This window comes from Phaseolus vulgaris, chromosome 1 (assembly GCF_000499845.2).
Source record: "Phaseolus vulgaris cultivar G19833 chromosome 1, P. vulgaris v2.0, whole genome shotgun sequence".
In the NCBI taxonomy this organism is placed as follows: Eukaryota; Viridiplantae; Streptophyta; class Magnoliopsida; order Fabales; family Fabaceae; genus Phaseolus; species Phaseolus vulgaris.
Genome location: NC_023759.2, coordinates 34,588,434 through 34,610,735, shown reverse-complemented (window position 1 = coordinate 34,610,735; position 22,302 = coordinate 34,588,434). Strand labels below are relative to the sequence as shown.

Genomic DNA, 22,302 nt, shown 5'->3' with positions numbered 1-22,302 from the left:
TAATTTAAAATCAATGGTCCTAACCGCTATTGGATGCTCCCAATTGTACACAGCATTGATGCTCATCAACTTCCCCCTCCAACCCACTTGAAAGCACCGTTCTACCACCTCTCACCACAGTATACCTCCTTATGCACTTCCTTTGCATCCAATCTAAGCCTCCAAAACTCTCTCACATCATAATATCTCTCTCTCTATCTTCTATTATAGGACAACCATTATTTTACAAAGGTCTTCCAAATAAGACTTTTTACAAAACCAAAAAGTTTGGAGTGAGGAGAAGGAAAAAATAGAAAGTGTCCTTTTTTAGGGAGGAAACAAAGCAATTAAGCAAAGGCAAGGAAGGAACATCTCTTTGTTCATTGTGAAATCATGGGTTGCTCAGCCTCAAGAACCATAACCATAGTGGCCAACAGTAATCCAGATCAGGATCCCTCTCCTTCTGCTTCTCTTGCTTCTTCTTCTTTCTCCTCCTCCTCTGCTTCACACATTAACTCCAACAACTCTTCACCCCCAGTTAGAAGAAGAGCCCTTTCTCTCCCAATGCCTCTTGTCCATCACCCTCCCATCAAAAAGGGCGACACACACCACCTTGTCTCCCTCACCTCCACCACCTATGGCTCCCTTCTTCTCATTGACCAAAAAGACCCCAACTTGAGCCAGAAAAACCAACCCCACCTCACCAAAACCTCAAACCAAACTGAGCTAGAACACTCACTCTCCCCAGACTCAGTCATCAACACTTGGGAACTCATGGATGGCTTGGATGAAGAAGAAGAGCGACAAGAAGGAATTCCCAAGCCTCCTTACACTTCTATTTTAGACAAGCCGAGTTCATGCAGGTACACAGCATTTGATGGGTCTGCAAGGAAGAAACTGCTCGATTCCTTTGAGTCACTGAAAACTTCACAAACAGCAACGGAAAACTCTTCTTCTCCAGCATCAACCAAGAAGCCACTTTGGCAGCACTTATCTGAGGAAGCTTTGCTTGCTAAGTTGGATCCAAGTGTGGCTTGGAGTTACAGGAGAGCATTATCATCGAGACAACTAGGTAGAAACACTCTATCTAGAGATATCAGGTCAATGGGGTCTAGCCCTTTGGTATTTTCTCCTTCTTTTTCATTTGGTAAGAATAATTTGTGCCGTTTGCCTGGCACTAAGGACAGAATAGTGCTTTATTGTACTAGTTTGAGAGGGATCCGGAAGACCTATGAGGATTGTTGTTCAGTTAGAATGATTCTGAGGGGCTTTAGAGTTGCGGTTGATGAGAGGGACATATCAATGGATTCGTCCTATAGGAAGGAGTTGCAGGATGTTCTTGGTGGGAAGGCAGTGACCTTGCCACAGGTCTTTATCCGAGGGAAGTATGTGGGGAATGCTGATGAGATGAAGCATATGAATGAGTCTGGAGAATTGGCAAGGCTATTGGAAGGATTCCCCTCTCAGGATCCTGGCTTTGTCTGTGACAACTGTGGTGATGCCAGGTTTGTGCCATGCCCCAATTGCAATGGTAGCAGGAAGGTGTTTGAACATCAAGAAGGAGGGTTGAGAAGGTGCCCTGATTGCAATGAGAATGGCTTGATAAGATGTCCAGGTTGCTGTTCATGATTGATGGAAATTAGTCTTGTGAATCAGGAACACCCAGATTCACCGAGACTAATTTTGAGAAATAACAAAATCCATTTTAAGATGTTCACATCTCTGAGCATATCTTCTTCAATACAGAAAAGCAAGTGTTGATCACAAGCTTACCTTAGTTGTTGACGTTGGTGCTGTGTTTGTTCATTGGGGTAGAATTTGTCATGATAAATTTTGACAACCACCAAGAATGCACCTTTCGGTTTCGTCCTTTGTTTTTAGTTAGTATTCTCAGTTGTTCTTTGTTTTATGTCAGACTTTCGCTTTATTAGCGTTCATTACCCTCTGAACAGCAGAAAATAAAACTGACAAGGTTATGTGTACATGCTTAATTTCTAATTTCAAGTGTCTGAGCTATGAAGCTGTGTTGCGTGTTTTTGTTTTTTTAAGGCATAAAATGTAATTATCTAGGAAGCTAGCAACTAAGTCACTGTTTTCAACAGTGAAATTCGTAAAACAAACTACAAGGCCTTGAACAATCACACTTGTGCACCATGGTTTTCAGCAGATACAAACAGAGGTTGCAATATGTGGGGGTAACTGGTTTTGGAGTTGTCTTTCGGTGTTTGTGCTGTGTCAGTTTCAGCTAAAATAGGCTATTTTACCACAGAGTCGAATTCATAGGACTGACCAATCTTGCTGCAATAGTACATTGTTTGTGTTTGGAACTCTGATTTCCTGTCTTTGATGAATTTGAGAAAATAATTTACTGTGTTTGAGAAAAGGTTAGCTTATTCAAATATCTTGTTTCAAAATACAACTAGACATTTTCACTTCAATAGTGTGATATTCACCCTTTCCCAACAGTGTTACATCGAATCAATGTTTAATTATATCTTCAAGTATGAGACATTCACCTTTTCACATCGCATGTGCATGGCGTTCTTCACAAGATCATCCTAATGATGTGTGAATCGGTAAATGTTCTCTTCTGAGGCTGACATTGTTCACATATGCAAGATTAATGAATGTTGCTGAAAATTCACCTGCATATGATTTTATGATCTAAAAGTAAGTATGCTTTTCCATGAGCAAGAAAATGTACTGGCATAAGTATAAGTATGACACTTTATAAAAAAGAAAAACACCAGCTCTCAGTGAAAAGTGTACAGAAGAAAAGATTCCTTGTTTTTCTAATTATCAAGGAGGCAAGTTGGACTTTAAAAGAATTTAAGTATATAAATTATACTATAATAAAATTTGCAATAAATAAATATTTCTGAAATACAACTTCTTTATATTTATAATAAAAGAATTATATCGTGATACAAAATTATTTTTAACCATTCATGACTTCTTAACTTAGAAATAAAGATAAAATATTAAGTAGAAAAATCTAAAAATGTTTGCTTATGAAAAAAAAAATAACACTCTTGTCAGATAATATTAGTTCTTAAAAGTACTCTTGTTGCTGATAAAATTCTCTTTAGTATGAATCAAAATTCAAACATCTCAAATTCTAGAAAATTGTAGAAGAAAGAAAATACATATTGGAGTTAGAAGTGAAAAGACGACCACATTTCATGAGGATTGATAAAAATTAAAGAAAATAGGGTAGAAGATAAAATATAAAGTTATAATAATTTATTTGTTACAATTTTAACTGTTAATTGAAAAGTAAAGTATATCTTAGTTATGTTTTGAAGTATACCTTAAAATCACTTTGATAACATGAGTCTAAAATTAGGTTGACGACTCCTTTGAATATAACTTTTTTGTACTTTATCATTGTTCTTATAGATTCCCTTGGTTGATTATTGGATTGTCACTCTTTCCTCTTACCTATTGATAAAAGAAACTTAACTTTTTACTTAGCTTTTTCTTAAAAAAAAAAAAAAACTTTCCAACAAGCCAATTTATTAAAGTAAATTAATAGATGCAAATGCATAAAGAAGATGATGATAGAAAATAACAGCAAGAGTTTGTTCATTCAGGGAGAGTCACTATGTTTTTCATTGTTTAAATTACTCAATTTTCTTAAAAAATTGTTTTAGAATATAAACCATAAGTTAACCATTGAAAGTTCTAATTCTCTCTATCAATGATTGTCCCAGAGTTCATCACTTAAACTTGGAAGAGTTTTTTCTTAAATACAAAACTTTCACTTTTAAGATACAAAAGAATGAGTGTTTCTTAGTGGGCCTGGGCCTGGGCTTATGTACTGGACCCAGAAATTATGAAGTGGTGGTCCCAATAAGGTGCAGAGGAATTCAAAGCTAGTGTGTGTGTCTTTATGAGTGAATGACAACTATTGACTGTCGCATGTTGTTCCTTGCTTGGTGGTAATTTAGTTAATCTCACTTATCTTTTCTTTTATAATAAATGTCAGTGACCTAAGTGATCCTCAATTACGAAGTGGTAACAGCCGGTGAGTTTAGTAGTCTCTCCCCATTATGAAAGTGCAATAGTTCCAAATTTCGAGAACTTTTGGCATTTGTTGTATGGTTATCATTTCAAGAAAATTTTGTGGGTTTCCAAGTTCTTACTGTTTACCATTTGAAAATTGTGGGTCCACATGCAGTGCATTATGAAATACTAAGGTTTTCTTTTTTCACAAGTTTAGGATGTGTACAAATTATCAAAAGTAAAAGGAAAATTTTTAAGAATACGGAAATACCACATTTTTGTATTTTATTTATTATATAAAAATAAGATGATTAAATACATTATTTATTATACTTTGTATTAAAATTATGTTATTATAAAAACAATTAATGATAGAGTTACATTCTTAGTATTTAGAAATTAATTGAGCATAAAACAACATAGTTTTTTTTTAACTTCGATGAAAAAAGATTGTTAGTTTTTTTTTCTTTTTCTGGTCTTCTTTATGGTAATTTTATATTGTGATTTAAAAAAATTATTAAAGTTAAAATATTTAGATTATAATAGTTAACTTTATAAATCAACTATTGTATTGATTATCTAAATTATCCATACTCATTCAAATATTTAAAATTAATGCAATTCTTTTAATAACTGGAACAATATTAGAAATCCATTCAACATACTTGGTAGTTTAAAAAATGTGGTTTTTAACAACGTGTCAATTTCTTCTTTAATTTTCCTAGTGACTTTAGGTGTAAATCTTAGAGGAATTTATTTTACTGGTTTCTTCCCTTCGATTAAAAGGCAATCGATTTTATATCAAATCTTTATTTAGTCTTAACATTTTCTCAGAGTCCATATAAATAATCCTTTGATTTGATTTGATTTATAAATAAGGGTGACAATGCGGGACAGGCTATGCAGATCGGCTTGTGGTCTGCTACTAAAAAATATGGGACAGTTTTACTAATCTAGTTTGTTTATCCACTTTACTTCATCCTGCATAACTCACTGTCCCCACGGGCCAACAACGGGGTGAGATGGATTGGCTCGCTGACTCACGTGAATAAAAAAAATTATTTAATTTTTTTTATAAAAAAAATCATACCCCATTTATCCATTAGTGCAGTGTGACCTTTATTTTATTTTGTTTTAAAAATAATAAATTTAATGTACTAAAAAATTAATGTTTTATTTTAATCATCTAAAGGAGTTAGTATTAAGAATGATAGTAGATTTAGTTTTAAGTAAAGTTTTATATTTAAAATTTGTTAATAAAAAGTAATATAAAGAAGAGATTCCAATAGGATATTTAAAAAATTAGTCATCTTCATTAAAATATTCTCTAACAGAACTTTGATAAGATACTCTTATACATTTACACACAAATATAGGAAAAAAAAAAGATGCAAATCAAAACTTTAATTATTTTTAATCAAACTTCTATCAACCTTCATACTTGAATTTATATTTTTTTTCTTAATTAAATGAATTGAAACACGGATAAAATTTTAATTTTTCAGTAGTAGGAATAATTTTTCTTTATAATTAATAAAATTTAATTTTTGAAAAAAAAAATCTTATGCGGGTTGGCCTGCAGGTCCGTGGGTTACTTCTTATGGGGGACGAGCCAATCCGACCCGTATTTTGTAGGCCAAACACAGGACGAGCCTATACAGGACGAACCTATGCGAGACGGGTCAGCCTGCATTGTCACCCCTATCTATAAGCTAATTATCGAACTAAAAAGAACAAACATTATTTCTCTTCCAACTAATTTTCTTTCTTGGCCACATGAAGAACAACATCTTTATTCTTCATCATAAATATTTCACTTGGATCCAACATGAGAAAAAATGAATTCTCCCAAAACTTTAGGTTAAAATCCAAAGGATCCTCAAAATTAAAAGATTTAGTCATAACTAACCCTTTTAAAGATTGATTGGGATACAAGGTTTGTTCTACTTCAATAACTTCTAATTTAGCATCATGATCAACATAAATAAGTTTTCATGAGTTGTTGAAAAAAGAACTTCAATCTCATGGAAATGTAAATCCAATTAGAAAATAAATAACAATAAATATAAATGCAAAGGAAATAATTATCAAAGATATATGAAGAACTTGTGAAATAAACCTAAAGGTTGGTGCTAAGAGAAAATTTCAACACCTATGATTTTGATCAAGTGCTAAAAATAACAAAGCATAAAACATGATCATACTTCTTTTGTAACATTTTAAGTGTTTATTTATTGATAGGTATGAAATATGCAAGTGTTCCATCTGTCAAATAATACAACATTGTGCGGTCTTGGTTTTACGTTTAATAAGCATTGTGATGCTCAAACGACATGCATAGTCTTAAGCTAACACAATACTCAAAAGAATATTTGTATGTTTAATCTATGTTGCAGGGAATGTCCGTTTCTTACATCTGACCAATAAGATATGAAGAAGTTTACATCACTTCAATGACCTCTTGGAACCTGAGTTAAAGTTGTTTTCCTTCAACAACTCCCATGTGCTTGCTTTGTCAAATTGCAAAAGTCCATCTTCTTTGTACCACCTTGCATTTTTTACAAGTTCAAGTAAAAGCGCTATGTCCAAAAAGATATGAGTACATCCAGTTATCAAGATGTTGCTTAAAGAAGAGAAAAACATTTAATACATGCATGGAGTGCATGCTAACAACAGAAAAAAAAATACGAGAAATGATGGTTGAGTTGTGTTTATAATATTTGTACAATTTTTTACAAGTATCATCTAATAATCAGACGATAGGTTTTGTATTTGGTCAGACAAACCAATAAAGATTTTCACAAAAAGATTTTCATAAATCTTCTTCCTTTAGTTAGCACAAACTAAATAACATGCAATGTAAGATATTAAAGGAAGAAGAATTACTCAATATTTTTATATTGGTTCGTTTATCACAATATACTATGTTCATGTCTTTACCAAACATATAAGTTCCACTAGGTAAACTACCATTGTAAATTACAAATAAGTATTCTATCGACAAGTCACTCTTGAATTAACATGATTATTTTTTTTAGCAAGTCACTATTGTATTAGCCTAAGTATTCTTTTCACAAGCCACTTCTAACTTAACCAAGTATTCTTTTCACAAGTCACTCATGACCTAACCATGTATTTTTTCCACAAGTCACTCGTGATTTAACCAAGTATTTTTTCCACAAGCCACTTCTGGCTTAAGGCAATGAAAGTTGTCTTTGTGATCAACAACTCACATGGCTTGCTTAGTAGGGAGGGATTACATCTTTCGAGGTTACAATGAAAGACTTTCTTTCCTAGTTTTCTAATATGAACATAAACCGTTTTCTTACAAAGCTTTAAGGGTGCAAAAAAAATAGTGGAGTTTCAGCACTTGCAAGTAATGACTCTAATTTTTTTTTTCTTCTCTTCAAAAGCATGTCTTTATATAGACTTGAAGAATGTAGTTGTTGCATTCCCTTTTTTTAGTCATTGATTAGCTTTGAACCCATTTGAATGTCTTCTTCTTCTATCACGTTGAGAAACTTTAAATGTGCTTCTTGTAACATTAGTTGATCTTCTATTCTTCACACAATCTCCTTGATAGTTGAAAATACTTATCATCCTCAGTAGCAAAATCTTTTTCACCAAACTATTGTAAAAGTGCATATCATATTAGATAAATAGCTAGACCATGGTTGAAACAGACTTTTGTAAGAAAAGTTGGTATGCATAACCTTGATTTAAAAATCTTGAGAGTACAAAAGAGTGTGAGAAAATGCTTAGAAAACTCAGTTAATCTTGCTTTTGATCGTAAATGTGTTATATGAAAACATTGACAAAGTACTCTATATACTAACATTCTTATAAAAGTTGTTAATCCATTATTCTTTTGAAAAATAGTTACAACATTTTTTGGTTTAATTGATTAAGACATGTTTTAATCTATTAAACTGTTAAGACTAGATTTCCTAACTTTATATTTTAATTAACTAGTTAATAGATAATTGATTATCTTGTTCTGAACCTCATTAGGAATAATTTAATTGATTAATAAAAAATGTAATCGATTGTTACATTTTTAAAATCTTTTAAAATAATTTTTCTCTTCAAAAGTCATTTTAACTCATTTTAGAATGGTTGTGTGTTGACCTTATGAATATGAAAGACTCCAACAAAAAATACAATGAAAGAAAAACACTCATACACATCAACAACATCTTCATCTTAAATCGTCATTGCTGAGCATATTATATTCACACTTTAAAGCTTTAATAATAAGTTCTTGGACTGTAATCATGAATAAATCTCTTATTTTAATTAATATTCATCTAATTGGGTTTATTTTGGCCTTAAATATTATTTTTGATAATTTTGTGTTTTTAACCAGAGTTGACGATTTGAAGGCAATTTCTACCTATGTGAGTGGGCTGATTATACGAAAGTCCAAGTTGGTTCTTTGAATCAAAACAACTTGACAAATTCTCTCTACACCTCCATACCTTCCTTCTGCACCTTCATAATTTTTTAACTCTAACAATATCCTTTTGAATATGATGGAGAGTATGATGCCTTATTCTTCATTTTCAAGTGGTGGTTACTCATGGTGGTTGGTGGTGAATGTTGGTTGTAGAGGTAAGTTTTGTAGTGTTTTTACTGGTGGTGGTTGTATTTTTGTTCATTTATTTATTTTCATTTTTTTATAAGCCAAAAAACCCAGGAAAAAATCCAGTGAAGTTAAAAAATAAAGTACAAAACTAAAAAAAATAAAAAAAATCTTTGCACTGGAAAATGTCGAATACAATGAATCTTCTTGCTAACCCTCTCACACACGCTCAAATAATGGAATTACTCTCTCAAACAGTGTGGTTGAAGAAGGAAGTGATGCAACTGGAAGGGAGGTATGGAGGTGTAGGGGTGCAATTGAGGTTATTTAAAAAAGTGAGGTTAAGCTTCATTTAAGATTATTTAAATTGTTTTAAAAGGCTAAACCTGACTTTTCACAATTAATATGGAGGTGGAGAGAGAATTTTCCAAACATCTTCCCTTTAGGCTTTCCTCTAAACTAACATTTGTTATATTGCATGTTATATTTTCTACACTAGCTTTTGAAGGAGAAGTTTTCAAACTCAGTTTGTAAAAATCTTTGTTAATTCATCTTATCAATAGCAACATATTGTTTGCACACATTCAAACGATACTTATAAAAAATTGCAAAAATATTTTTAAAACACAATTCAATCCTCCCTTAATGGTGTGTTTGGATTGGGGAGGAGGTGTGTGGAGATTTTAGAGAGTGGATCTGTGATTATTTGAGAGGAAAGTGTTAAGAAAGTGGATGTGTTTGAATTAGAGTATATTAAAGTGGATGTGAGAAAAAAAAAATTTGAAATTTGTGAGTGATGTGATGGTTGTGAGGAAATTTTGAATTTTTTTAAAGGTGTAAAACGTAAGTTTATAAATTTACCATTGTTTTTAAAAATATATGAATAATGAAATATGAAATATTTTTGTGTAAATTTGAGTTAATTTAAATTTTGTAAATTATTTCAATACTATTGAATAATTATTTGTTAAAAAGCATGAGTTTCTTATAATTAAATGTGAATTTTTTTTCATAAAAGTGATAAATTTTTGAGTGACGTGATGAGTGTGATTGAAATTTTAATTAATAAAAAAATAAGATTACAATTTCTTTTATATTTAATAAAATAATTATTTTATTTATATATTTATTTTTTTAATTAATAATAATAATATGATATAATTTTTTTATATAAATAACTATATTTATTGTTATTATATTATATTTATTTTTATTATTAATAATAAATAATTATTAATAGCATTATTAAATATTTTATATAAATAAAATAAAATAAAATTAATTATTATGAATAATATTATTATTTAAAAATTTATTTAATTTAACTTATTTTTATTTATTTTAAAAAATTATTTTACTTAATATTATCATTATTTTATAAATTAATTTTATATATTATTATTATTTAAATATTTAAATAGATATATTAATAATATTTTTTATTATTATAAATATATAAATATTTTTATATTATAATTTTTATTATTCATTTATTATTATATTATATAATTATATTATGTTATCATAATTATTTATATTATAATATTATATATATATATATATATATATTATATAATCGAGTATGTATAATATTGTATAATATGTAATAAAATTTATGTAGTATATTATACATAATCAATTATGTATATCATTTTTATAATATAATTATTTTATTTTATTTTTATTATAAATATAGAAAATATTTATATTTATATTATAAATATACTTAACATTTTTATTTTATAATATGATCTTATCTTTCATTTTATTTATTTATCTAGTTTTTGTTCCGTTTATTTTTTTTTTGTCTTCAACTTATCAAAATCTGGTATAAATTGGACAAATCATCATGTTGATATGTCTTTTTGCACCATTCTCTGTATACGAGAGAGACATGATTTTCAGTGTTCACAGATATATTTCTGCACACATCACTAAATCCAAATAGTTGATATCAATACTTATCCCCTCTTGTAAACACTCTTTCCATTAAAATAATCAGTGACTTAATGTGTTTTACCTATTTTTTAGAATTAGTAATCAATAGCGTAATTATTGACTTTTTTTATTGTTATTTCCAATTTGATATGTCCCTTTTTGTATGTGGGAGGGACATGATTTTCAGTGTTCACACAGATTTTCTTTCTCACATTTCTGCACACATCACTGAATTCAAATAGTTAATATGAGTACTCATCCCCTCTTGTAAACACTCTTTCCATTAAGATAATTAGGAACTTATTGTGTTTTACCTATTTTTCAGAGTTAGTAATCAATAACTTGATTATTGACTTTATTTTTTTATTATTTTCAATCTGATATGTCCCTATCTGTATGTGAGAGGGACATGATTTTTAGTGTTCACATAGATCTTCTTCCTCACATTTTTGCACACATCATTGAATACAAATAGCTAATATCACTACTCATTTCCTTTTGTAAACACTCTTTTCATTAAAATAATTAATAACATGTGTTTTACCTATTTTTCAGAATTAAGGATGAATAACATAATTATTATTGGTTTTTTTTATTGTTATTTTCAATTTGACCATCAAAATAGTATTGGTCCAAAATTATTTTTTGTCACCTCAATAGCAAATAATGAATCCTATATAAAGATAAAATCTCTTGAGTAATTACATGATATTTTTCCGCCTGCTAACACCTATACTATGTTGTAGTGGTCGATTTGTCATCTTTCACATAATGACACGTCCAACATGTGCCTCTAAATGCTTAGTCTTCGTATAATGTTGTCATTGGTAATTAAGTGAATCAACTTTTCCTTTAAAATATTCGATAAATAACTCTTTAAAAATTTATCTTTTTTTTTAACTTTTTATAAAAGTATTAGCAAACTTTGAAGACTCCTTTCTTCATGTCATTCAAGTGTACTCCATATTAATCTTATAACATTTTTTTTTATTAATTAAACTATTTTGTCTTCAATTAAGTGACATTCTCTCTTCTTCCATATAAAGTTATCTATAACAAAATCACAATATATTTTAATAAAATAAAATAATAAAAATAATTATTATCATAACCATTACATTTTTTTGATAAATTATTATGTTTATTGTGCTTATAATATATAAATTTTTAAATATATAAATACTTAAATTTCACATCAATATAACAAAATAATAATTTCATATATTGAAATTTTGATTAAGCATTATTAAGACAATTTATTTAAGAGAAAATATTTTGTTGGATTTATCTTACATGAAATAAAAGTGAAATAGAAAATTTATCCACTAATAAAGATTACTCTCTATTTTTAAGGATTTGTTTGGATTCAAATGGAGAATGAAAAGGCAATGAAGGAAAATAGGATATAGAAAGTGTGGTTGTTTAAATTAAGAGAAAGTAAATAAATTTGAGTGAATTTTTTTTAATAAATAAAATTGATGTGATTAAAAAATTATCTTCTATTTTTTAATAATAATATATTACTCATTTATTTTATTATAACAAATAAAAATATTAATATTAATAAAAATTTAATATATAATAATTATGTTCAATATATTAAAAACATAATTAATTATAATTTGTATATATATATCTATATTATAGTATTCGTTCTACACAATTAATTACATTAAAGAAATAATCGACTATATATAATTTTTATTAAAAATTTCCATATATACAAAAAAAAGTTACCTTGCATTTTCTTTTTAAATTTTGTGAGTATCTCCCTCATTCTTTACAATTTGTTTCTTCTCCTTGTACAGTAAATGTGGGTGTTCCTTATGATAGGGTAAATGTTACTAGCATAAAGTTGTTTTTATAATTTTCATTATATAATCAATAGAATTAGGGGTGGCAAAGCGGATTTGTCTCTTCCGTATAGGCTCCGTTTAAGTTTGTAAAATGCGAGTTGGTCTGCAGGCCTGTAATCTGATCCTTTTTTTTTTGAAAGGTGAAGGAGGAGTGTAGGCAACAGCGGTGTGATAATAGTAGTGTGCAACAATAGTGGTGTGCAGTAGCGGAGCGGCACGAGTGGCAGCAGCGCCGCAGTTGCAGGCGAAGCCACGGAATCACAGGTGGAGCGAGGGAGTTGTGTTTTGAGTGAAAACCTAATTTTCTATTACTCAAAAAGTTGCGACTTTCCATTAAACCAACAAGTCAATTTTTTATTTATTTATTAAGGACTAGCGGGCCAGCTAGCATTGCCTCGTTGTTGGCCCGTGCAGGCAGCAGGTTATGCACGACGGACTAATGCAGGTTAGCGGATTGAAAAAGTCAACCTGTCCCACACGGCCGTCCTATATAGCCTGTCCCGCTTTGCCACCCCTAAATAGAATTCTTTAAAAATTAAAATAAGAAAGTGAATATGTTATTTTCATTTAATGCTTATAATCAGAAGTGAATTATAAAGAAAAGTTGGAACAGAAGTGGCACTGAGTCACAGTCAGGAGAGGGAGAGAAATGGCAGCTGAGAATGGGTTCCAGTGGGAGAGAGTGGGAGGAGAATTAGCAGAACAAGAAGGAGCAGAACAAGAAGAAACAGAACAAGTCAAAGGGTGTTTGAGCAAGTTCATCGATGATGGCACCGTTGAAAGTCACAGATACTACTTGTCTCGCAGAACCACTCTGGAAATGCTCAAAGACAGAGGCTACTCCATTCCCTCCAACGAAATCGACCTTTCTCTCTCCCAATTCCGCCACATGCACGGCCATTCCCCCGACCCTGACCGTCTCCGCCTCTCCCTCGCTCACGCAACTAACCCTTCCAAAAGGGTATCCTTTTCTTCATCTCTTTTCCACCCAACTCGCTCCCTCAATTTCAATATCTTCCCCTGAAATCTAAGGAAAAATTCAATTTTTATATAGTGGCCATGTTTTTTTTACTACTTTATAGGTGTAAAGAATCTACTAATGCTTACCAAATGGTCATCTCTCGTGGGTTCTTTCTTTTCGATCACTTTTTTTTTTCTTTTTCATCAGCAAGATACATTTGATTTAACCCGTCTGACCGGACTTTTGAGGCAAAATTGATTTTGGATCAAATTAATTTTGTTAAGTTAGCTTATTAATTTAGTGAAGTTATTTATGTTTTGATGTTTTAGTCTGAGTAAGTACATGTTTCCGACCAATTTTTATTTGTAAATCGATTTTGAAGCGAAATTGTCTTGGTGTTTTTTTTACTGTTAAATTAAGTTTGACGTATATTTTACAATGAAAGGTTATCTTTTTATCACTCTCTGTCAAACCTAAGTTTAGGGACTAATTCAATAACACTTGAAAATGACTGAGCATTTGTATTTCTAGTAAAATCAGTTTCTTGATGATTGCAGATTTTAGTCATTTTCTGTGGGCCAGGTGTTGTGAAAGTTACTGCTATTCGGAACATTGCGGGGCAGATTGTTAATAGAGATACTTTGAGTGGTCTTATATTGATAGTGGAGAATCATGTTACTAGCCAGGCCTTGAAAGCGGTCGGTCTTTTTTCCTTCAAGGTTGAAATTTTCCAGGTTTGTGATTCTAACTCAAACATCTCTCATAAATGTTCTACAGAAGATTAATTTGGTTTTATTTGTTTCTATTTTTCGTTGGATCATATAAAATTGCATGTTGTATTTTTCTAACAGAATTGGTTGACATGGATTTTCATTGTTGGCCTCTGTGCACTTAAAATAGTTGCGGTTACCATGTTGAACAAACGTATGGCAGATATTTCCTGCTGTTTGAGTAATAGTAATATTCACTTCAGTTATGCTCAGCTGTCAGTCTAACTGTTCTGGACAAGGTTTTAAATTGCAGCAATGGTAGCACAATTGTAGCTATGATTGGATTGTGAACACCCCTAAAACCTTGACTTTGCTGCCCAGACTCTGGTTGTAAACCTCTTTCAGAAACCTTTCTACATGTTAAGTTGATAGGAATTTGAGTTTTGTGCCTAAGTCCTAACTATATGTGTAGCTGAATCATCATATTTCAGTAAGTTCATTCAGTTAATTAGTGGTTTCAGAACAGGAAGTTTCTTTGATTCTCTCTCCGTTTTCACTCATTTTCTCTTGATTTCTATCAGTTTCTCGCTGCTTGTTGATTTATTAAAAGCAAGAGCATTTTCCTCAACCAGAAACCATGGCTTACTCTCTACTACATTCTTATCCTTGGCTATCAATCTAACTCAGACACTCTGAAAGCTGAACACTCTCTCAATTACATTCTTTTTGTTTTTATGAACTTTACACGAACTCAAATGGAAATACTCTCTATAGTAAATAGATAAATGATAATATATTTACTTCCTGATGCTAAATTTCAAATCGTTGATTCTATCGCATAATTAAAATTTGTGCTCACGTGATAATTTGTTACTAACTTTATATGTTGTCATAATTTTGTCACATCCAAATTTTCTGCATTTCTATGTCCATGCTGTATCCATGGTTGGAGTATGCGTCTATAGTTTCATCAAGATGCAACTTAAAATAGCCTGTACAGTTTAACCGGTAAAGAATAAGGATGCAGTTGGAAATCCTTCCTTCGTGGAAGGGAAAGATGAAGAAAGTGAAAATAATTCCTTGTACTCTTTGAAGTCAGCAAATGTTTCAAAAATAGTTAGTATGTTGGAGGACAGGTTATAAATGCTTGGCTAATTGAAGGCAGATAAGAAGCTTGGAAAACATCCTGAGAATTCTATTCTTAGTTCATTGTTAGGAGGGATCCAATCATTATATGACATATTTACTGAGACAATCTTCTCCATTTAAAAATTTCTTGTTGTGATAGAAAACTCTGCTATTTAAACTTTTATGATCATTTAAAACATATGTCGCAAGCATGGATATATATGTACTGAAGTCCCCTTAAAGCATATCTGATATTCTTTCATGTATAAACTGGGAGTTTTTCAAAGAAGAAACCTTTGGCATACAATTTTTTGCTAGACGTTGCTTGCAAATTTTGAGTAACTATGGCATCTCATCCTGAATGGCCTCACTTTGTATCCATATTTGCTTCAGTTGTGATCCACCAATCACTTGTAATTGTTACAACTAAGTTATCTTTTTAATAATACCCATAACATAATGATGTCTCTGTAATTTTATTTTCCTCTAATATGAAACTTATTGACTGATTTTCTTACCTGTGCTGACAAAAACTTAGTTTCTTGCCCAAAAATTCATGGAAATCTTTTTTCCCTGCTGTTCAGATCACAGACTTGCTTGTTAATATTACAAAGCATGTGTTGAAGCCAAAGCATCAGGTGTTGACTGATAGGCAGAAGAAAAATCTCCTTAAGAAATTCAATATCGAAGAAAAGCAGGTCAGTTTTGATACAATTTGAAAAAGCTTATCTCAGACACGAATTACGTCTTTCTGAATTGTCTATGCCCTGGTTATGGACCCTTCTATTCAAGTTATTAATTTTTCTATGGTGTATCCTGTGAACTCGTTAAGATTGTGCACTTTAGATTGAGTCATGTGTAGATCAAACAAAGTTGCATTTTCACATTACCGAATGAAACCAATTTCTGTTGGGAATCAGCAGTAACAATTGGTTTCACATTGAAATTTGTAACTAAACTTTTACACTTTGATAATTGACTCAATTTTTGTCTAGATATGTGCTACTTTGCTGTGGTTTCTTAAATAGCATGCTGCTATAATGTTGTACTTAATCATGTCGTAGTAAATACAAATATAGATAAATATAAACACTTCCTGACACGGTAATTATGAAAACCATGCATGCCTGGAGTTGTAAACTCCATTGCTTTTAGAAGGGTGTTGTGCAAAGATCTGCTGAATCTTACACCAAGATATCCCTGCAAGTTCTGCAAGATACAGCAGGAACTTTTTAGACAAGGCTGAGGCTACAGAACTAGTAGAAAATAAACTCAGGATGAAAGAGCTTTTATGGAGAGAGGAGAGAAAGCTGAGGTGTGTCTGACAAGAGAAAAGGGCTCTGCATATAGAGTCAAAAGATATGAAGAAATCCGTTGCAAAAATAAATGTAAAAACAAATAAAATGAATTTAATGTACCAATGGTCAGAAAATAGTATATAAGTTTTATCCTTGGAATGATGGGAACATGTTTGTTATGATTAAATGTGCTTACAGTAGCCATATGGAATACTGATATTTGTATTCGTTCTTCTATTGCACATATACATATAAATTGTAAACTAGGAATCTTAAATTCTGCGTTATTTTTCATTTTCAATCAAACATAAGTTTTCTTATTCTTAGCTTCTCCATGCGCCACCGATTGATGGAATTGCGTGGCAATAGTTGAGAACATATTATAGTATAACTTTTGCATGAATGTTAAGTTTCATAGTCCAAGACAAGTACTCTTACATTAAGTTTTGCTGTTTTCAGCTTCCCCGCATGCTACAGACTGATGCAATTGCACGATATTATGGACTTGAGAGGGGCCAAGTAGTTAAAGTTACCTATAGTGGTGAAATCACCCAGATGCATGTCACTTATCGATGTGTGTGGTGATAGTTTCTTGTGCTCTCTTGTATTTTGCAGGTTGAATTCCTAGTATTTAACTGTTGTATCATGCTTAAGGTTATGATTGCATAAGTTCCACATGATCAACCCTAACGCTCTGAATCTGTTCACTGTAAATTTGGTGGTGACATTTATCTCTCTTCAGTTCTTGAAGAACAACCTGCATTGAGCAACTTCATTCACAAACGTTTTATTTATTTAGATTTGTGAAATGGTGTTTTGCAAATTATATTTCTGATCTCACCTTTTAGGATGAGGTTTTGTTGACCGTATCCTACACCTTGCAGACTATATGAAAGAAGCTCTAATTTAACAAATGAACCCACGTTAGTTATAATTTATGTTCTCGGTAACCATGCCTTAGCAGTTTTATCTATCCACATTAGCTGTCTGTGTATTATTTGAAAAGAACATCTGTTCAAGTAGCATCCTCAGCTTAAGCCGAACATGGTAGTGTGGCATGCAATTCTGAAGCTTGCTTTTTCTTACTGCTCTGATAAATTAGCTTATAATATTTGGTAGAAAACCACCTTATAAACTAGGTGAAAAACTTACAATGTATAGTGAAAAATAAATTAAACTTTTAAAGTAACTTGTAAAGTTGAAAGTGTTTGGTAAAGTTATAATAAGTTAGATGATATAGAATGACATTTAATTATTTGAGGTAAAAAGAAATCTTAAATAAATTAGCAACAGTACAAGTAGTAGAGAACAAAAGGTTAGCATCTTATAACTAAGTTTTTTTATAAATTAGTTAAAGTGGCTTAAGAAAATGAATTAAAAATTATTAATATAAACATTGGTGAAACTAATTTATTAACTCGCAAAGTTTATACACATTCACATTAATGTCTAATTGAATAAACGCGAGTAATAAATGAAAGCCAAATTTTGTTTAGCTTAAAAGGAGGCGCTTTCTTATCTTTTAATTTCATTTTCATCTTTTACATCTGTACGTTTTGAGAAATATAAAAAAAGCACAAGAGTTCACTATGTTATGTTTATATTAACGTATGTCTTCCTTGGCAAATCAATATATGAATTACCGAGTTTGATTATTTAAGCTTCAAAGGTGTTTTCACTAATTGTGAAGTCGCTTTTCCTTTAAATATGTTTTAATATTACTATTGACTTATGAACAAAAGTATAGGTTGTTTAATATTTTAAAGAAAAAATACTATTTACTGTAAATATTTTGGACATGCATGCCTCAAATCCAGGCTGCATCAAGAAAAGCGCAGAAGTAATATATCTCTGCATAATCTATCATATAAACCGCATAATTAATTATCTTTGAATCTTTTTAATCTCTTTTCACTTTATAACCGATTATGAAAGTCACATGATTATTGACTAAACTTTTTTATTTTTTCATATTTTCAAATCTTCTTCAAAATATAATAAATGAAAAAAAATATAAATAGTAAAACTAAAAAATATATTTTCTTCTCATTTGTTTTCATTTGTTGTATAATCCAAAACAACTTTCATTTTCATTTATTTCTCACCTCTTTCTCTTCTTTTTGGACTCCATCATTCAATCCATACAATTTAATCCAAATAAAATGTAAATCTATTAATAAATGATCACATATCCAGTGGCTTAAAATTATTGCCACGTACACCCTTTGAGAAACAAAAAAGGTTGAAACAGTATTATTTCTCAACGGAGGATTATTTCCCATTGACTTTTAACATGTTTCCAGAAGAAAATAAAACAAAAAAGAAGCTAAGCTCATGTTCGGTAGAGATTATTTCCTCAAGATTCTCAATTCCTCCGGGCAAATGCGGTAGCAATGCCACCAATTACAAGTCCCACAGCTGTTGCAGTGATGCCAATTCCTATTACACCATCTGCATCGATACAACAAACATTTGCAATTCCTTAGTTAATGCAAAAATGACGGGGTAAAACCTCAAGAAACAAGTGATTTATACCTTTAGCAATTCGTTCTTCAACTATTTTCTTTAGGGTTAGTGCCTGCCTCCAATCAGGTGCAATCTGCAAGAACAAGAGTTCCGCATAAAGTTAAGAGGTATTAAAGGAGAAAAGCTGAAAGAGAATCGTCCATGATAGACCGTAGATGTATATGTCTAGTATCCCAAATATGTCTAGGGAGAAAATTTTACATAGAGCTTAAATTTGACCCATTGTTAGTGTAAAGTCTTTCCCATGCTTTTTCAATATTCAATAAAGTACTACAACATCTTTGTAAAGACTGATTTTTTTACAAAAAGTATAATGTACATTAACACTGGAATCGTATATGTATGCGTGTATACATAACCCATAATTTTGCAAATAACATATTAACAAGAAAAGAAAAAGCTCCCTACATGGGGAAAACTTTAGAAACGAAAGTTATAGATAAAGTGTGTTAGAATTTCAATTATAACATTAAGTTGAGTTAAATTCAATTCAAGTTGGAAAAGACAAAGTCATTGAAGTTTTTAATTCAACTAGAGTTTGAGGTGGATTTTGTTGCTAATTGAATCTGAAAAAAAAAGGTGTCAAATATGTATACAGTTTCAATAGAAACTGAAAGTTAGTTTGAGTGTTCCAACTGAAATCCAAACACACCCTAAATATCAGCTAAATGAAATGAAATTCGGCTATTGTGAGGGAAAAAAAAAACCTCCCAGCATAGAATCAAAACAGTGGGTACTGGATATCTCATAAGGATAACAACGATGGGTCTTGACATTCCTAGGATCCCACTAGACTAACAAAAACGATCCATTATATGCAGCGAACAGAATTAACATCTATCACTTGTAGATGGTATTATAAAAAATAACTATGGCAAGTTCTATATTGGCATGTTGATAAAAATCCACTATCCATAACATGAGGCATCATAAGAAATGACAATCCAAAAGTGGCAAAGTACGATAATTAGTGTCTGACTACTGTCTACAAGTGAGAAAGAAAAACCTGCAAACATTGATCCACAAGCTGCCGGCTCCTTCCATAGTCATTACTTCTATAGTAACCAACAGCCAGAAGATAAAACTTCTCTCTTTGATGCAAAGGACTTTTATCATTGCCCAAAGAAGCTGAAAATCATAATTAAGGATGTATAAGCTTACCCATGCATATAAAGATCAGGCTCAGAATATTTCAACATCAAACACATGTATAATGCTATATAAGAAAAGCAATTGAAAAAGTGGAATAGACTGTGGCCATGGTGGCAATTGGCAGAACACAGTAGCATTAGCAGGTCAAGACTATCTTTTATCATTAAAACGAAATGTCAATTTAAAAGGCCAAATACATAAAGAAACAACAACAATATTTTCATACATGGAGTGAGCTTAAATAGCTGTAGGAAATCAGTGAGATCTTAAAGGCCTTGGTTAAAAATCTTCCTTGCAAATGATAGCTTATTAATTTCACCATATTACATTAAAGTTTGCACAATAATTATAGAAAGCCACAACGACCCCAGTGCCAACATCAGAGAGATTTTGGAGACCAGTCAATAATTGCATTACGTGTGATATTCTGGCTTATTTTGAATTATCCATCAGGCTGGGAGAATAATCACACAACTCACAATTGGGTTGCTTTATGCTCCGAGTGACATTTCATTAATTTTCCATAATGAGCAGAGGAATCCGAGCTAACAACTAAGACTTATAAATTAATTATGCATAACAGTTTTGAGATGTCACGACTCATGAAATCCCAGGGATAAAGAAGATGGGGCACTCAGATAAGATGATTAAGCCAATCAGTGAAAAGTCTGAAAGTAATAAGATGTCTTTTAAACTGCTGCAACTTTGCAGAACCTTCAGAACATAAACTGAAAACATGCAACTGATGTTGGAAGCATCACAAAAACAGAGAATATAACTTTTATCATTAAGTTTATAAATGGTTAGTGCCAAAGAATAAATAAAAAAGTATTAACTAAATTAAACCATTTTAAAAGCAGATCAAGATATAATTCTGTAATTTACAGTACTTTCAAGCATGGCTATCCCTCGCTGAACATCTTCCTTTTGCCTTGAATGAACAAGAGCCCATGACAACCTCATAATACTCTCATTCTTCCGCTCCTCAGAGTCACCATTAGCAGCCTCTGCAATTTCTCTCTCACAGCCCTTCAAAACACGCCAAATAGTCAAGACCGAAAAAAGGAAACCAAATAATACCACAGGCTACACTCCTACATCCAATCCAAGCCAATTCATCACAGCCTACAGTAACAAGTTAAACAGCGTATTCACAATCCCCACGGCTATCATCACTGCCATAACTGATTAACCGGAGAATTACCAATAGAATTTTCTCCATTTCTTCTACTCAATTTAAATCTTTAAAATCTAATTACTAAAGATTAATCAATTCAGAAGAAAAAAAAGATCCAAGATCAATTCAGGAAATGTCTCCGAAAAAACATCGATTGGACGCATCCAATAAGAGATTACGCAAAGCAAATCATTCAGGAATAAACACACAATGAATGAAGCCAAGAATCGTCTCAAAGCCCAACAGCATTGCGTTTCCCTATCAATATTCTAGAAAAAACAAATTTCTGGTGGCAAAACTAGGGTTTTGAAATGAAGAAACCAGAAATTGAAAACAGAAAGAAAAGAAGGGAATGTTGGATTTGAGATTGGTGAAAGGAAGGAAAGGGAAACGAAGGTAGATTACAGCAATGACGTCACGGTCGCACCACGGGATCTGTTCGCCGCCGTTGAAGAAGTTTCCGATGGACTCCAAGAAGCTTCCCATTTTGGCGTCCACAAGCGCGCACACCATAAAACGGTGACTCAATGCCCAATGGTATTTATAGGTTTGGAATTTTGCACTTTTTAGTACAAACAAACCTTACAATATGACGATTACATGTTTGTTATTTATTACGTTTTCACATTGAATAATAAGTACAAATACCATTATCTGATTTAAAATTTAAATTATTTAAATGTGAACAAATATTATTTATTTTGGAATAGGTTCAAAAGAGGATTAATATTAAATAATTGATCATAAAATATTTTTTAAATTTGAATTAGTTTCAGTGTTGTAAAGAACGACAGGTTTTAAGTATGTGTCTTAATAATTTTTATGTTATTTTTAATTAACAATTACTGAATCTTATATTAAATTTTAATGTGCATATTATATGAGTTAAACTTTACTTTCAATTAGAAAATTATATTGCACTAAACAAATTGGATATTAAATAAATAAATAAATAAAAACACTGTGTACATGGGATGGGAATTTGTTATT

At 31.2% G+C, this 22,302-nt stretch overlaps 3 protein-coding genes across 3 annotated transcripts; 2 read left to right on the top strand and 1 right to left on the bottom strand.

The window, feature by feature from the left end:
* Positions 1-1,961, top strand: LOC137813980 (uncharacterized protein At5g39865). The gene has a single exon (XM_068616489.1). It carries the CDS (start codon positions 373-375, stop codon positions 1,606-1,608), a length of 1,236 nt encoding a protein of 411 aa, XP_068472590.1. The 5' UTR covers positions 1-372; the 3' UTR covers positions 1,609-1,961.
* A 10,986-nt stretch (positions 1,962-12,947) lies between these two features.
* On the top strand, positions 12,948-17,266 carry LOC137813979 (DNA-directed RNA polymerase V subunit 5A). Its single transcript, XM_068616488.1, has 4 exons — positions 12,948-13,321; positions 13,879-14,055; positions 15,744-15,857; positions 16,917-17,266. The coding sequence occupies exons 1-4, from the start codon at positions 13,010-13,012 to the stop codon at positions 17,040-17,042; spliced, it is 729 nt and encodes a 242-aa protein (XP_068472589.1). The 5' UTR covers positions 12,948-13,009; the 3' UTR covers positions 17,043-17,266.
* Positions 17,267-18,604: 1,338 nt separating this feature from the next.
* LOC137813978 (mitochondrial fission 1 protein A) lies at positions 18,605-21,891 on the bottom strand. Its single transcript, XM_068616487.1, has 5 exons — positions 21,718-21,891; positions 21,026-21,164; positions 19,990-20,111; positions 18,993-19,056; positions 18,605-18,908 (listed from the first exon to the last, which is right to left on the bottom strand). Exons 1-5 carry the CDS (start codon positions 21,823-21,825, stop codon positions 18,823-18,825), a joined length of 519 nt encoding a protein of 172 aa, XP_068472588.1. The 5' UTR covers positions 21,826-21,891; the 3' UTR covers positions 18,605-18,822.
* Between the last annotated feature and the right edge of the window lie 411 nt (positions 21,892-22,302).